Source organism: Pangasianodon hypophthalmus, chromosome 11 (genome assembly GCF_027358585.1).
Source record: "Pangasianodon hypophthalmus isolate fPanHyp1 chromosome 11, fPanHyp1.pri, whole genome shotgun sequence".
Classification (NCBI taxonomy): Eukaryota; Metazoa; Chordata; class Actinopteri; order Siluriformes; family Pangasiidae; genus Pangasianodon; species Pangasianodon hypophthalmus.
This window is the reverse complement of record NC_069720.1, coordinates 13,702,047-13,719,314: the sequence shown is the minus strand read 5'-3', so window position 1 is coordinate 13,719,314 and position 17,268 is coordinate 13,702,047. Positions and strand designations below refer to the sequence as shown.

At 40.1% G+C, this 17,268-nt stretch overlaps 1 protein-coding gene across 15 annotated transcripts in view; it reads left to right on the top strand.

Moving 5' to 3' along the window:
• Positions 1–17,268, top strand: part of ptprsa (protein tyrosine phosphatase receptor type Sa) — a 236,381-nt gene that overhangs the window by 109,350 nt on the left and 109,763 nt on the right. For all 15 annotated transcript variants that reach the window (XM_053238028.1, XM_053238026.1, XM_053238027.1 and 12 more), the window contains 2 exons: positions 10,237–10,382; positions 11,814–11,955. In XM_053238028.1, coding sequence (XP_053094003.1) covers positions 10,237–10,382; positions 11,814–11,955 — 288 coding nt within the window. The remainder of the gene's footprint in view (positions 1–10,236; positions 10,383–11,813; positions 11,956–17,268) is intronic.

Here is a 17,268-nt window from a genome sequence, read left to right as displayed (position 1 = left end):
GAGAATACTTGTGTACTTTTCTGTCCAGTCATCTTTAACCATTACTGTTCAGATCTGGCCAGAAAGTATATCTGAAACAACTTTAAAAAAATATAGTCTCTGGTCCGATGAGCTTCCTTCAGCTAAATAATTGACATAACTGCACACGATCTATCTGCTACAGAAGCTTGAGTTGTTGAAATATGGCCATTTTGTTCATACATTTATCGACTTTTCATGCATTTGGAACATGGTCCTCCAGTTGATGACCCCTGCTCTAGGATAACTAGGCAAGCCTGCAGGTTGCAGGTTTAAAGAATGCATTGCAGAATAATAATACTCTGCTGCTTTTCTCTTTCTAATGACAAGTTGAGGGCATTATTCATCAACAGGGTGAGGTTTGGCTCAGTTCTGTGGTTTGATCCTGAGATTCTTTGACAGAGCTATCCAATGGTGGCCTCAAAGAGAAACAGAGAGAGAGAGAGAGAGAGAGATTGAGGGCATTTTACAGGATCCAGTGCTCAGCATGGAATGCTTTGATATTGAAATGTGGCGAATGCTAACAGAAGCACTGTCCAGAGTGAAGTGGCTTCGAAGTCTTGCACAGCTACTAGCTCACAGAACGATGGCTCTTTGGTCTGTTTCAAAATGAAAATGTGAAAACAACAAAACAGCTTTTTCTCACACACTATTATTTTTTCATAAAATTATTTTAAAAAAAATAAATAAAATGAAATATTAACTTGTTTTTGAGAATTGTTTCTACTTGTTAAACCACGCAAAAGAAATCAAATATTCATGAATCCAGATATGAAAAAATGCCACTGCAGTACATTCAACAGTCTTGCACAGAGTTGATCTGAAAATTCAAGTTGGCTATTCTACAAGGTTTTTTTTTCTTCTGGTTTGTACTATGGAAATTCTGATTATGATTTAATGTACCCAATAATCTCTGATACACATCAGAGTCATTCAAGATTCATTAATTTTAGCCCCAAAATGAATCTGAAATGATGAAAAGCAATCAAAGGAGGAATGTGATAGCTTATCATAATATTTATTGTTTTAAAGCCAAAATGCATATCTCGTTTGCATGTAACTTTTTTGATTTTGGAAAGGAAAAAAAAGACGAATGGTGAAAAAATTCTAATTTACACAAATTCAACCCACAATGTATATATCTTATGTAAAATAAGATATATTTGATGTCCATTTGGTTTTACTTTGGCATTATCAGGCTAACGTGGCTAAGACGTCTGTGCCATTCAAAATCTTTTATGGAAATATCTACTTCCAACTACATCCAGTTCTTCAGGGATGTTACACAGCATTGCTTATGTGGTTTAGCAAATCTATAGAAATCAACCAAACGTTAACAATCATGGGCAACAGCAATTGCTTAGTTTTTTACAGACATGTTTTGGTATGCCCTAACTATCCAGCATCTCAGTATTTTAAAGTTCTTACATCCCTGTCTTTAGCTTAATTTATTCATCTCATTTCAACATTTTTACAGCTACAATCATTATTGTCATAACATACTCACCTCAGTTGAGCAGTCACACATGAAACTAAATGAAGAGGAAAACATTTTTTCTTTCCTGAACCCATATTTTCTTTTCTTCCCAAAAGCAGCTTCCAAAGCACTCAGCGAAATCTGCAGGTGGCCATTCATGCGAACTCTGTGAACCATTTCTGTTCCTTCAGGAGGCTTTGAATAATGTTATATTCTCTTCTGAGACTCTTGTATCAGACAGACATTTTAAAAGCAGCCACCATATTTGCCTTCCTGAATGTCTCTAAACAGAGTTTCACCTGTTGACTCTGGACTATGCAGAAGGTCCGTGAAACAATCTCGGTGGAGACCATTTAGAAATATTAGGAGATGCAGAACTTGAGAAGCCTTTGTGAGGAGCAGGTTGGAAACATCAGCTTCTTCTTGTTAGTGTTTCTCTTTTTTGTGTTTATTATGCTTCCTGTTCCCAGACTTCAGTGATTCCCAGTTGATTTTGCTATGCAGAACACCATGAGAACGACAGAAAGGGACTAGACGAGGCATCCATATTGAGCAGAGACTGGTTCTACCACACAGTGGGGCTACGTGAAAGAGGAGCCAATGAACATGCCTTTTCTGATGTCACCTTTGAGGATCCAGCTGACTAGTGTTTAAAGGATAGATCACTGTGTTCAAAATGACCTTGTATAATGTCTGGGCAAAAGTAACTTAGCTGGCCACGTCTTATTTCTAAATCCGGCTGCTTCAGGAGATTATAACTTGATGTCATGCCAAGCCCAGCGTGTTTCTTCCTTCAAATAAATTTTCTTCTGATTTAGTTGTCCCATCTCATTGCATAGTTGTCCTCTATAACAGGACACGTAGCAATACGAGGGGGTGAGGGCTAACACATGCTTTTTTTGACTGATGTGAAGTGGTCAGCCACTATTTTTAGTTGCCACTCATACAATATCAAAATGCAGAGGTGCCCATTTTTTAATCCCTTGCTTCGGCGATACGGGACACACCTGAAAACTCTAGGATTTTCTTGTTAGCGATTTTGGCACTTCTGACAATGATGATGAGTTGAATTTGTTTGGAGGATTGCGGTTACTGCCTGATTCTGGCCCGATTCTTTTTGTAAACAGATACCCATGATTGGCTCATGTCCCAAAATCCACAGAGAAAGAAAGAATCAATGGCATCCTTCTGATTCAGAAAGCAAGGCCATTTCTGCTCTCTTGGACTTCGACAGGATTCGAACCAGCAAAGCAAAACTTTAGACAGCTACACAGCTTGTACGCCTTTTGATCAGAGAGATGAGAGTGGGCAAATTTAGAACACAAACGTGGCCTCAATTTTCTGCTATGAAGATCCTTAGAGTCCTCCCTCATGCCTCTACACATGCTCACCAAGGAGATCTAAGATGATTGTTTTTTTTTCTTCTGCTCATTAGAAAAATCTTAACAGAAGTTGACTGTCCACCACGAGAGAAAGTGTGAGGGAGGGAAGTTTCCATAGTGATAACTAGGTCTTGGTGAACATTGTGTGCTGATTAATTATATTTGGTTACACTGGGGTCAGAGGTGCTGCTGGTTAGTGAGAGACAGAGAAAAAGAGAGATAGAGAGTGTGTCTGATGAGATAGATGGCTTCCGAGCCGGAGACTCCATGCTGAAGCAGCCCCTTTCCTGTCCAGCAGCCAGCAAAATACACGCTTGCTCTGTATGAACAGCCGAGTGCATGTACAAAAGAACCTTGTCCAATCATTACTTGGAGCAGCTATAAAGTGGACGCATGCCGTGCACACTTAATCATACATGGTCCCCAAATGAGCTCTTTGCTGTATTTTTTTTTTTTTTTAAATCAAGAGTACTAGTGTGCACAGGGAACATGCTCCAGTAATTGGGCCTTTGAATGGGAAGGGTGTGTAACACCCTTAATATGCCCAAATGTTCCGGTTCGCCCCTTCAGATTAGCCTCAATCAGTGTTTGAAAGGTACCTATTTTAAAAATAAGTTGGATGACAAGTGCCTTTCACTCTCTTCTCCCTTCCCTGCTTGTTGGAAAAAAAAAAAAAACAGTAAATAGTGCTGCCATTTTGTGCGTCCATGTCTCTAATTCCACTCATAATGGAGGCCTTTTTTCAGCCCCAAAAGGTTTCTATCGATTATAGTGTTAGTCATCTAACTGTGTGTGTCACCTCTGGCCTCCCATTAGAAGCGACAGCGAGAAGCACACTGAGCAGAGGGGGCAGAAGGGGCCTTCTTATCAAAGAGGTCCAGATGGAGTGTCTCAAAGAGGATGATGTATTTGGAAATAAAATGAAGTGCCTTCATCCTCAGAATGGCTAAATCCACCACACGCAGTACAGCTCTTTTTATTTCTCTTCTTCTTTTACTCTTCCATACTTTCTCACTTGCTCTTTCTTTTTCCCTGTTAGCAGTGGGTGGTTTGGCAGTTATTGGTTTGATTGTGCTCTTACAAATTCCACCATACTCTGAGTGGCCACCCATTTATCTCCTGTTAAGCTAATAGACTCGTAAATCCAATGTTTAAGATTTCTGTATATGTCAGAGAGGTCGGGAGTAGCTGGAGCCCTGGTGTCTTTGCTCTTCATATGTCATCTGGTATATAATGTGTTTTATAAAATGGATAGTTTCAGTTCTAAAATCTGATTGGCTGAGCCGCTTTTGTATTGTATTGTATTGTATTTCTATGTATTGATGTGCCAATGCACCAGAGTTTTAACCCAATACAACTGTTAAGCTAATGCCTAGTGGACACTACTCAATTTTTTTTTAAATCATAGAAATGCCGTGCTGCTTACACTACACCACTTTTTTGATGGCGTAGTGCCGTGCACACCGTGGTGTACAAAGTAGACAAATATAGAATAGAATAAAATAGAAAATAGAAAAAAGATTTGAAAAAGAATGTGATTATTTCAAGAATTTTATTGTAATGAAACTATAAATATGAAAACTACAAATATAAATACCAAAACAAATGCTCTGAATATTATAATTAATATGAAGTTCTCTTCAGGTATGAATAAAAAATTCAGCTATATATCTTGTGGGCATTTTATATTTACTTAAAAATATATATTAAAAAAATTAGCATTTAAGGCAAACCAAACATAGCATAAAAGGTATAGGTCACAGCTTCATTACCCCAAACACATATTCTAGCTACCAGGCGTCCAAGAAAACTTGTAGGATGTAGTTCAGGAACACCATCCGTCAGGGGTGGTGGAGCAAATTAAATTAGCAAATCAAATTGAATGTGACAAGTCAGAATGCCTTCCTCCACATGTGGCAAGGACATCAGATTGAAACTAGAAACTGTGTGAATTAATTATAATGCAGCAAACAATACTTTACAATCATAATCTTGTTAGAATATGCCTCTGTTCCTTCCAAGTCACTCTCCAGCTCTATGAAATGTGAGTCACTTTGAGAACTCCAACTTGGAGAGCGACAGTCAGCATAAAGGTTAATCATTCAGACTCTTTAAAAAAGGCTCTGTCACTCCGCCTCTTCTTCTGAAGATTTCAGGCCTATCAAAGATTTTCTTTTACCCCACCTTACGCATACACACAAACATTGTCTCAAAAGAAACATGGCAGACTCTAGGATACAGTGTCAGAGTAAAAGACTGCAAAAAAAATGAAGAGAAAATATGACTTTCCATTTCATTAACTTCATTTTGTTTATGCAACCATGAACCACGCAGTGCAACATTATTCAGCTACTTCAGCAACCTTTTACTTGTCTGCACCCACATCTGAATTTCTCGGTTGGTCATTTGGTTGTCAAATTCTTGTGATAAAGTTCTAAGTGCAAAAAATATTGACAGAAATGTAGCCTAGGCATTGATGAGGTAATGAAAAGGTAGTGACTCATGTAGGCTTTATGGTTGCACTGACTCAACCCCTAACTACAGGCTGCTGCATGTAATGTAATTACATTAATCATCATTTCTAATGTTAATACCCCCAAATTACCACAAAGTTAGGAATAAAGCAGGACAGGGAGTGCTGTTATAGGAAAATGATCAGCGGTGGTACAGTGTGATGCGGCCTGACGTAGTTACTGTTACTTCCCCAGAGTTTATTATATTCCTATCCTGTAGTGTTTTACCACAGGAATTTGTCAATGACTATAGTTTTTATTTTACCCGTCATAATTTAATGTTGTGGAATATCCACTAAAACAAGTTAGGTCCTGTTATCACTTACTGTATAACAGTTGTATACTGTCGTCAGCTTTTTGTTTTTTCTTTTTAATAAGAAAAAAATTTGGATTATGTTTTAAAAAGAAAAAGGAAAAGCATAAACTCCTCTGTCCTGACAACTTTCCTGTGGCAGAAAATTTAAAGTTCCAGCTTTATCTCTGAGTGTTACAAAGTAGCAGTAGTGCTGTGGTATAAGTATTTAATAACAGCCAATAAGTGTAGTAGGAAACTTCTAGATTGTTCTAAATGTATTATTTTGCTTGTGGCATGTCTGAAAGCTGTTATAACTTAACCTAAACCAGCTCGTTTATCTCTTGCATCTGATATGTCGTTTCTGATACTCATTTTTCCCCTTTAGCTTTCTCTGACATTCTTTTTATTTCAGTGAGATAGGGGCCCTGAGGCAGCTGGATGCTTGCACAATGTATGTTTACTTAGACTGTTCAAATAATCACAGGCAGCCTATTCAAACACACAGGCCATCAGATTTAACATGGACATATCAATAATTGTAATCCTTAACATCCTTAACAAAGATAAACAAGGTCACTACCATAAAACTCTAGAGACCTGAGGTACTCGGAGTGTCTAGCTCCAAACTATGAAAATGGGAAATGAGGAAACTCTAGAAACATGATTTATTGAGTTGTAGTGGGAACGTGCAAGATAGAGATGAAACAGTTGATTAGGGTGATCACATGCTAGAGTTCTTACTAAAGAAGTGGCAAAGCCTACACAGCAGACCATTAAGAGGGAATGTCCACAGTAGCCACTTATAGGATCTACTTTTACTTCTAAAGGTCACTGTTGAAGGTTTTGGCCAATTGATACCATGAAACATTAATGCTACATTTAGTACTAGTGGATTGAGTGCTTATTACATTTAGCAATTTGTAGTGCTAGTATGTCTGGTGGATAGGAATTGAATAATCAGTGGTTAAGGCTTTGGGCTACTGATTAGAAGGTTGTGAGCACTACCAGCACTACCAAACTGGGTCTTTTGGCAAAGCCCTTAACCTTTAGTTATTCATTAATTTATTTTCCTTCTGCTTTTCCTGGTGAGGGTCAACAGGCTGAGAAGGTAAGCTCAGACTTCTCTATACCCAACCACAGATTCCAGCTCTTTCTCGGGGCCCCTTAGACATTTACAAGCCAACTTTGAGATAATATCTCCAGTGAGACCTTGTTCTGCCACACAGTCTTTGATTAGTTCTGTTCAATTCAGTTTTATTTGTATAGCGCTTTAAACAATGGACATTGTCACAAAGCAGCTTTACAGAAATATATAAATTCAGGATATAAATTTTACATTTATAAATTTGTCCCTAATGAGCAAGCCAGAGGCAACGGTGGCAAGGAAAAACTCCCTGAGACGATATGAGGAAGAAACCTTGAGAGGAACTAGACTCAAAATGAAACCCATCCTCATCTGGGTGACAGTGGATAGTGCGAATATAAATAATTCCCTTCTATAACTGTGTACTATATGGTGAAAAAGTGCAGTTGTGTAACCAGGAGATTCATTGTGGCATTAACATGAAGTCTATTTTGTTGAAGTTATCAACTGTTCACTGATGGAGACGTGAGTGCCAAACTGTTCATGGAAATTGCAATCCTAAAGCTATCATAGCAATTGTAGTCCTAAGCCATCGTAGCAAATTATTAATCTATTAATTGCAGTCCAAAGCAATCTTCACGGTTTCTAAGTAGTACCATTCACAGTAATCTCATGTATCTTTAGCCTGTCCATGTGGGGCCATGAGCAGCAGCAGCAGCAAGTGGCTTCCAAGTGGTGAGAACTCCAAACAGAAGTAGAGCATCAGGATGGATCAGGCGGGTCTGGAGAGCAGAAGGGGTCAGGATCACTGTTTTCTCAAGAGTAGCATGTGTAGCTTGACAGAGAGCGAGAGAGAGAGAGAGAAAGAAACAGATTATTACGTGTGCTAATTGTCACAGAATGGTTAAGGACAATGTACATTGTGCGCAGAGTGCAAGCAGGGACTCCGGCAAGACTAGCTATGACAGCATAGATAAAAGGTAGAGCCAGAAGGTAACACAGACATGAGGTTGCCCTGGGGCATAAAGCCGCCAGCCACTTCACCGTCAACAAACCTGTAGGACAGGTTCAGTAGGACATGCCTTATAGAGCTCTTCTGGATGCTGACCAGGGGTCATCCTTGTAAGGTTCCTAAACCACCTAAACTGGCTCCTCTCAATTTAGAGCCCAGCAGCCCTGCAAAGGACTCTCAGTTCTGGTGCCTGTACTCACAACCTCATTCTTTCAGTCACTTCCATAGATGGGGATAGCAACATGGAGTGAATAGAGAGCTTTGTCTGCGAGCTAAGCTCCTGCTATACAACCACAGACCAGTACAGTTTAACATTGCTGCCGCTGACCTGATCCGTTCCAAAGGTGTAGTCCATCTAAGACCATCCATCACATGACTGCCACCCTACTTGCATTTCACTTGACCCCTACCCTTCATCTGGCAGTTGGTGAGCCCGTAAATCTGTCTTAATTGTACTGTCTTATTTGGATAAAAGCATCAGTCACATGAGCAACTGTGATGTAAATGTCTGTTGGCTTTTTCAGAACAGCTTCTATTGTTAATGAAAAGTGTAGTCTTTGACTTTGCACCCTTACAGTGGGGAACATTTCAGAGTTCTCATTTTAGATGGAGTACATCATAGCCATAATCACTTTAGAACCGCATCGTGAATCATAAAGATTTATAAAGCATTCCAACAGCAGGAGAATGGAGACACAACTCCATTCTGTGAGGCGAGACACTAGAACCTCTCTTTGTTCATATAGTTCAGATTGCTACTGTCAGTGATTTCAGATATTATGGGATTGGTACTGTTTTATCGTAAGTCTGATATGTACCATGTGCAAAAGACAAAGACACCATTCTGCTTTGTCACATCTCAGTTTTAGTTTGAACCCCAGAGCACAACTTTCATACTGGTCCAGAGAGTGATTCTGGTTACGTGATACACATTCACCCCTGTGTCAGACCTCATGAACAAGCTTGATTCAGTGCCTCATACAGGATGACTGATTCAGAATATTGGCATAGAACTGGTTTATTGGCATGCTAAGTGTGTTTTCTCCAGCCGTCCTGTGATGGAACCTAGCAATTGCTTCAGACTCCAAATACAATTGGGCAATTGGGCGGTCAGTAGCTATCCAATGCATTTCTGTGCCCTTTGTAATATCATTGTGTTAGAAAGCTTGACATCCCATTAGAGTCTGTGCTGCTTTTTGCTTATGATCCTTAATTCCCAATGGAGGAAATAGCTCTAGAAAGCCTTGTGGCAACATGACATCAAAGAGTGGTGTGACCACAATTGATCCTTTCTGCAACAAGCCGTATGACTCACACAATTTAAAATGATTGCGCAAGTGTATGTCTGTATGATCAGGGAGTGATGGACATTGGACTTGCAAAGCAACCATTTATTTATAATGCTTTGGCTCCATCACTCTCCGTCACGTTGCTTCTCTCCTTGTCCTGCCTAAATACAGGAACTCGCCTTCATCTGTGTTTATCTCTTTCCACGGAGTCTGCTCAGCCTGTGGACTCTTAATAATTAATCTGATGTGTTTGATCGTCTCTCCGTATATGTGCATTTGCTGGATTTTAACAAGTTACCCGTGAGAGCTTCTTCTTACATCTAGTTGTGTTTAGATTCTGGCCTTCTGTCCAGAAGAAATTTAGGCACCCATGAGAGACAGAGAGATATTGTAGCCTGCTAATGTTGGATCTGATGAAATAGTAATCTAAAAAGAAATGTCTATATTAATGGAAGTGTATTTACTCTGTCTTTATTTGATTCGGAAGCTAGTATCAATTCTTCTCTTTATAACGTAGTAATAAAGAATCAGATCCCCTCTGTTCATATACACATTGGTATTCATTACGATTTAGGAAAAAAATGTATTTATATCATCTCTTGTCTTTCTGAAAACACTGATTAATGTGTTTCCTTGGATGCTATTAGTTATTTAGTGACATTTGTGAGTTTTTGGAATAAGTGCAGTAACAGGGGCATTAAAATCAAATTTACAAAGACAAAAGGTTTTCTAATTTCTTATTCATTGCTCCTTTCAAATATTAATGGTCAGAATGTGCAGATTGTCTGTAGCGTAATTACTGCCATGTTGATGCATGGGACAAAGTCATCTTTGGGCTCGAGCCCTATTGGACCATGCACTCTCTCGCTCTATCTCTCTTTATTATTTTTTCTTTCTTAATGCTCCGCTCTATTCCTAACAGCTCTCCATTACCCAGATGAGAAAGCCCCAAGCCCACTCCAATTCCAGACCCTCATTATGCCTCCTTTGTGTTATGGCCGATTGCTCTGGCAGTAACTGTGGGGGCAACATAACATGCAGCTAATAATTTATTGTTGCTCCAATAATGCGATTATTGCTACTACAGATACTTCGATTAATTAAATTAGCTTCTGCTGCATATGATGACACAGTAATTGTTCTTCCTTTTTTGTCTCCTCTACCAGCTCCACCTAGGTTCACCAAAGTTCCTGTAGACATGATTGGCGTCTCTGGAGGAGTGGTGTCCTTCGTATGCCAGGCAACAGGGGACCCAAAGCCAAGAGTGACCTGGAATAAAAAAGGAAAGCGTGTCAACTCCCAACGCATCGAGGTGAGGCACAGAGCGATGGAGACACTCAACACACTCAACACACCTCACCACACTTAAAAACACATATTGCGTAAAACACTGTCCTGTTCTTGTATTTACTGGCTGCCGAACGTGAATTTTCCTGTTAGCATTGTGTCATATGCTCTGTGCGGAGACAAGCTGCACCTTATTTATGATGTTTGTCTGCTGTGTTCCTCTGTCAGTGCACAGATGGCAGCTGTAGAGTCCTGATTGATGCTCAGCGCGCCTTAATTAAAACTGGCTCAGTGCTAACCATGCCGTCAACGTTCAAGATGGATGGAAAACTTGACTCGACAGATTCCATAATGCACTCACAGATCGCCAATCTCGTCCTTTCTCCTTCACTGTGTGGTTCAGTCCCAAGTGTTTTAACGATCTTGGCTCAAATGATCATCTTATCATTTAAAAGTGGCTTTATGAGTAGCTTAAATTGATTCAAGTTCCCTTCCAGCCATTGTTTTGATATTGATCCATGCACTCAGCTGGGAAGTGTGTACCGACTGCACGGCATCTCGTTAGTTTTGCCTTTAGAGCCTCCTGTAAAAAAAGCCACCCACAGTGTCAGTTACTGTCTAACAATGGCGGTTTGTCCCTCATCCAGTTAGGATGACATCAGAAGAAATAACGTGGAGTAAAAGTCACTCACAATATTGAAGCTGTATTATGTAACATACATAAAGATTATGTAAAATGCATGGCCATGGTGTCTGGCCAGTTAGGTACAATGTGAAATCTTGCATACTCTAGATCCACAGTTCTTAATGTGGAGTCTGAGAGCTACCAGGTGTGAGTGCTATATAGCTGGAGAGTTCACAGTTTTACTACTATAGTCCTAGTTGTCCTAGTTATGCAGTCATTTACTCGTACTCATACACTCGTACTCGTAATGAACAGACAAAATGATGCTGATCTGGACATATTTCACTATTAATGATGGCAAATTTCTTAGTTCATCGCTAACAGCACACAGCAGCAACCATCATCTACAGAGCTAAAGATAATTTTCCATGATGCCCCTGATTAATTCTAAACAATCAAAATTGACAAGTACTGAAAACATGTACTCATACGCAGTCTGAAAAAAATAGTATCAACTCCATATTAATGCCATGCCTTTGAAACAGGATGTTGAACAAGCACATATGGGTGTCATGGTCAGGAACCCACATACTTTTGGCCATATAGTATATTCTGTGTGATCATAAGAGGCATTCATTGGAAATATTTTTTCACTGTAATTGTTGAAGATCTTCAGATCACTGCTGGAACTAAACTGCTGATGATTATATCCAGGATCAGGGTCGAATGCCTATGCATGTATTATCTATTTCCCTCTTTTTTTATATATATATGCACGTTATATATTATACAATTATATGAAACTCTAACCAAACAACTTTGTTTCTGTAGACCATAGAATTTGATGAAGGTGCAGGAGCTGTGCTCCGTATCCAGCCTTTGAGGGCTCCACGAGACGAGAACATCTATGAGTGTGTGGCAGAGAACAGCGAAGGCGAGGTCAGCGTCCAGGCCAAGCTGACTATCATCAGAGGTAAAACAGCCTTTTCAGTCCACATCTGTGCAGTGCTGTCTGTGTGGTTACAGGCAGGTGAAAAAGAAAAAAAAGACATTACATGCATAATGTTACATATTACATACAGACATTATACACATAATGTTTTGTCAGAATTCTTTTTCAGCTTTACTTGTCAATGGTTTAAGTGTAAGAAAATACATAAATAGATTTTTTTTGTAATAAGTCTTAATGCGAAACAACTGACAGTATAAAAAGCATTTTGTTCTCAAACCTGTGCACCATAGCACAGCTGCAACCGTTTAATCCCGACAAAAAGAAATTCCCTGCACTGCAATTGGGCTACTGTTTGTAAACAGCAGGTGTGGGGATACTTCTCATGTGGACGTCCTGCTCTACATAACCTGAACCTAACATGGCCCCGACTAACAAGGTGCGGTCCAATGGGGCAGCCCAATTCAGTCTCGTAAACAGTCCTGCCATTCCATCTGGCCAGAAGAGGCAGTGTTTCCTCTTTCTGCGTTGTGTTATTTATTTCCTGTACATGCTCTGAGCCCCAGCCATCTGCCTCATTACTGCTGAGCGCCTGTCCTGGCAGCGGCAGGGGCTCCTGGCTCGGCCGTGGCCCAAACGCACCGTTCTTGTAGGCAGCCCAGTTTTACATGAAAATCCAGGCTTTGGCAAGGCCGAAGGAGCTCAGCGGGGAGTAGAGGTCCCAGCACTGGGGGGGAGTGACTGGCCATCCTCCTCCCTCATCCATCTGCTCCGAGCCTTCCTGAGCGGAGAGCTTTATCAGAACAGCAGCCACGTAAACACACACGCTTACGCAGGGAGTCAAACATGAATTCCCACCGAACTGCACTGAGCATGCTTGGATACCCAGCACAATGTCAACACACATACAAATGCTGTACATTTTTACATGCGTCATTTACCTCCCACATTCTGCCTGGTAGGAGGGCTTAGGATGTTTCTCAGAGACATGATTATTGAAGTGTTTTTTTTTTTTTTTTTAGGCTGTTAGCTTCATTGACTGTTTAGTCACCTTGGCCTGGGCAATCCAGCCCTGCCTGGATCTGACACACAGGCTGGCTTTGCTGCAAAGCTGCTCGGATGCGTTTTTAGCCACCTCCTGCCTAGAGCAGTGCACGACATCCGTGAGCCGAATGAATAATATCGGCCATCTGCTTTTCCTCCATGTCTCCTTTACAGAGTCCTTTGAGAGTCCTTGGTGGACTCATGATGAGAAGAAGGAAAGAGACACCTGCACTCGTCCATGTTTCTTGCTCATCATGTCGCTGTGTGAGTGCACATCACTCGCATCTCTCTCTCTTTCTCTCTCTCTCTTTCTCTTGATTTTTTGACCCTGGCATCTTGCCTCCTCATCATCTGCCAACCTGGAGCGCTTGATATGGTCCAACGCAAACAGCAGCCCAGGTCTTACCATCTGCCTGCTTCCTGATATGTGTTAGACGGACACACGCTGCTCTTCAGCCTGAGGTGGTGCTGAATTTGATACTGAGAACACTGTTCACCATGGTACAAGATCACTAGATCGGTGGGTTCCAAATCAGTCCGGGGATCCTGCCTCTCTCCCGCCAAAACATTCTGTCATTCTCTTTTCTTTTAATCTTTGTCTCACTTTGTGTTTTTGCCTATGAAGTGATATAGGCATACATTCTCTGTGACCCTGGCTCCTCTAAACTCTAGTCACAGGGACCTCATTAGTGCAGTTAGTGCTAAAGAAGACATGCAGCTCACAGCCCATGCCTGTTTGATCAGGAAACCATTTAATTGGCCGTTCTCCTGCAGGACAAGGCGTATTTGTTGCACACTCCTTTGTGCAGTTTTAATTAGACCACTCCGACCCCTGCCATCGAAACCCCACCAAGTCCTTTTATTCCCCACTCATCTCTGACCTTTTCCGACTTGGCTATGCTATTTTTGAAATTGCACTTCTGTTTATCACGTGGAAAGTACTTATTTGCTTCTCTTGACTGTTGTTTTTGAGTGTCACAGAAGAAGGAGAGATGCCGATGCTCTCACACTGCTGTCTTGAGCCTTGCTGGTTGAGCCGAGTTACTGAGTCATCCCTCTTCACAGCTTGTCTCTGCATTCCCAACAGATTTACTTCAGATTGTGCACTAACCAAATCCCAAGCTGGCCAGTCCCACAGCCACTTTGGAAAACAGCCTAATTCCACACCCTTTCTGCCTTTGCTCCCACTCATCTTTCTTCTTGCCAACTAAAAATTTGAAAGCCATACTATGCGTGAAATAACTTTATAATAGTAACATGTCCTGTTAGATGACAAGTTGATTAATCGGTCATAGCATTTTTAGTCAACTAAGATTCTGTCCATCCATTTATTTAATTCCTTAATTATTTTTGTAGGGTATAGTGTTTAATTATTGCTCTGCTTTATTCTGAAAGGTATTAGAGAGCAAAACAGATTTTAAAAATGTACACAAAATTATGACGATGATGCCAGAAAGGTGGAATATACAATCTTTTACCACCACAGTGAAACTTTGAATATAACAAAGCACTAGAAAACCAATAATGTGTGAATCGTTGTCATGTTAACTTGTATCCGGCCATGCTTATTGTCCCATTTTATTAAGCATTAGGAATTCTACAGCCTAGGTTATGACATGTACAGTATAACTCATTTTGAACATTTGCACTGTATAAAACATCTTATAAAACTTGCTTATTAGGACATATCAGCATGAACTCTTTCTAATACTATTATGTTTTATTAAAAAAAATTTTGTGTGTGTTAAAAATCTGGGATTTTTTTTTTTTTGACTAAAAACACGTAGGGCAGAAGTATTCAAATTCGAAGGCAATGTAAAATACAAAGAAAAAAAAATTAAATGATTGTTTCAGACTTGCAAAAGTATTTTGCGTAAGAGCTCTGCATCAGAGTATGCTGGAACACAAAACTACTCCAAAAGAGCAGTCTTAATTTTCCCCCAATAAAAGATTAAAATAACAGATGAGCTGATCGACATATGTATCTGAAATGGCTGACAGTTACCTGGGTGTTTTAACTTGTTTCCTGGAAGACCCCCGGTAGAAAAACGCATGGTCCTTGATTACTGCCACAGTAATGTTTTCAGTTGAAATAAAATTTATCAATGTGTTTTACTTAACACACTTTAGACACATAAATAGTTAACAGCAGTGGGTAGGTGGGTTGGGGCTTTGAATATATCTGACTTAGGAACAGTCCTACTTAATGATACAAAAAGTATCATTACTCTTTTTTTGTTTTGTGTTAGGATTTTTGCTTTAGCACTATTTAAGCCATTATACTCTTTCTGTACTGTACCCCTGCTGTTGCTAAATGCAATTTCCCCACTGTGGGACAAATAAAGGAATATCTTACTCTTACTTACTCTTACTCTTACCTAAAAAAAACCTCATAAATTAGTATTAGGATACATGTGGTATAAGTGAATATAGAATCTAGTGAATATAGATGTATACACACCTATTTCCAATTGTCACCATTCACAGGCTGAGGAGAAAGTGTGGGGGTTAATACGAATGTGTTTTTCAGGCCTGGCGTGAATGGTTTAGACAGACTAACAGTATGGCTGATTATGATGTTCTCTGTAGCATTGTGGATTGGCTTAGCCCTTAGCAGACCCAAAGTGGTGTACTGTGCATTAGTGCAGAAGAGAGTACACCCATTCCTGCCTGAGTAATGCATGGAGTCAGGCTGAGGGAATGAAGGATGAGGTACAAGAATGCGACGCTGAATTAAAGGTGCACTTAGTCTTGGTGTAGCCTCAATTTCCTGGCAACCTTATTGCTTAGACAGAGTAATAGAATTTGGGGAATGGAGGAGCATGTCTGAGTTACAAATCAGTCACTTTTTCTTGTAGTAAGCCACATAACAGCCAAAACTTGACAAGATGGGACTCTTCCTTTATGTGGTGTGCTAACGGTGAAATATGTACGTCACTGTGGAACCGGTGACATTGGGCTTCCCCAAGGATAAGTTCAGCATCCTTTTTTTGGCAAGCACTGTACAAAACACAGAGCTTATCTGGCCACATTTTATCTCTAGACTTTTTGTAATAGAAGAATCACATTCCCTGCTGAAGGACCATTGCACATTTTCCTTCTCTTCCTCATTGATTATGATAAAGCAGAATCCATAGTCAAGGAGTCAACATTCTATATGCACTAATTACCAGTATGGAAGAGAGTAACTGTGATATTTAAGGTGCCCCTGAAATCCAAATAAGTGTTTCAGAGCTTTTTGTACATTTCTCTTAGCGTTATGAACACCAGTACGATAGTATATCTGGAAAAAAGGCGAAAAAAAAAATACTTTTGAAGATTCTCATTTTAATTTTATAGTTTGTCGCTTCCAGGAAAATTACACTATTGCCTTCTCCAACCATCACTTGGTTAAGAAAGTGGACAGACGGGGCGAAGGTGGTTGTGAGAAAAAGACACTCACTAAACTTTTCACTGTTCTCTATATTTAGCTAGATTTCTAGGCTACTGGTAAGTTTGTTTAGATTTGGCAGGGATGTGTCATATTTCAGTTGCTATTGGCTGTTGTGTAAATCAGTCAAGCACATCAACATGCCATCATTCTGACTTCCTGGTTCAAAAGCAAATATGTCAACCTAAGGACTCAATTCACAGGTCTCAAGCCATTTCATTTTTTGGTTAGTGATTCAAGAGTAGAGACTATTTTCCAGAACTAAAACTGTAGACTCTACCGCATAACTGATAGAGTCCTCAGCCTCTCCTCCATTAATCAGTTTGTCGATTGCTGATCTTAGTTTTGTCAATAAAGGTCTGTAATTAGCAGTGACCCTTGTGACTATCCAGCATGATCTCAGATTGTGTTTTTGAGATATGCTGTAGTGAGCACAAGTGGAAGAGTGGAAGATGCTGTGTCTGCCACAGTTGACATGCATACAGTCACGATCCCCCCCCTTCTTTGTGCTCCACTAAAAATATATTAAATGAAACAGGTTGTGCTTTCAAGCTAAATAGAATGTATTATTTCTCTAACCCATTTTCAAGATTGTTCATTCTAAATGCAAGCTGAAATCTTGAAACCTGCCTTCTTGCTTCCTGGTGCTTCCTGGTGATGGGCTAATTCTGTGCCCCAGCGATAGCCATCACACATCAGCAGCTGTATCATGACCCTTACGGGTTGTTACCCATGAACAGGTCGATGGAAGATCTCTTGACACGGATTGATTTAGCAAAGTGACAACCCCAATCGTTGCTTACATTTCTCGAGTGGGTACCAGGCAAGAAAGAGGGAAAGAAAGAATGAAAGCCACCCATCAC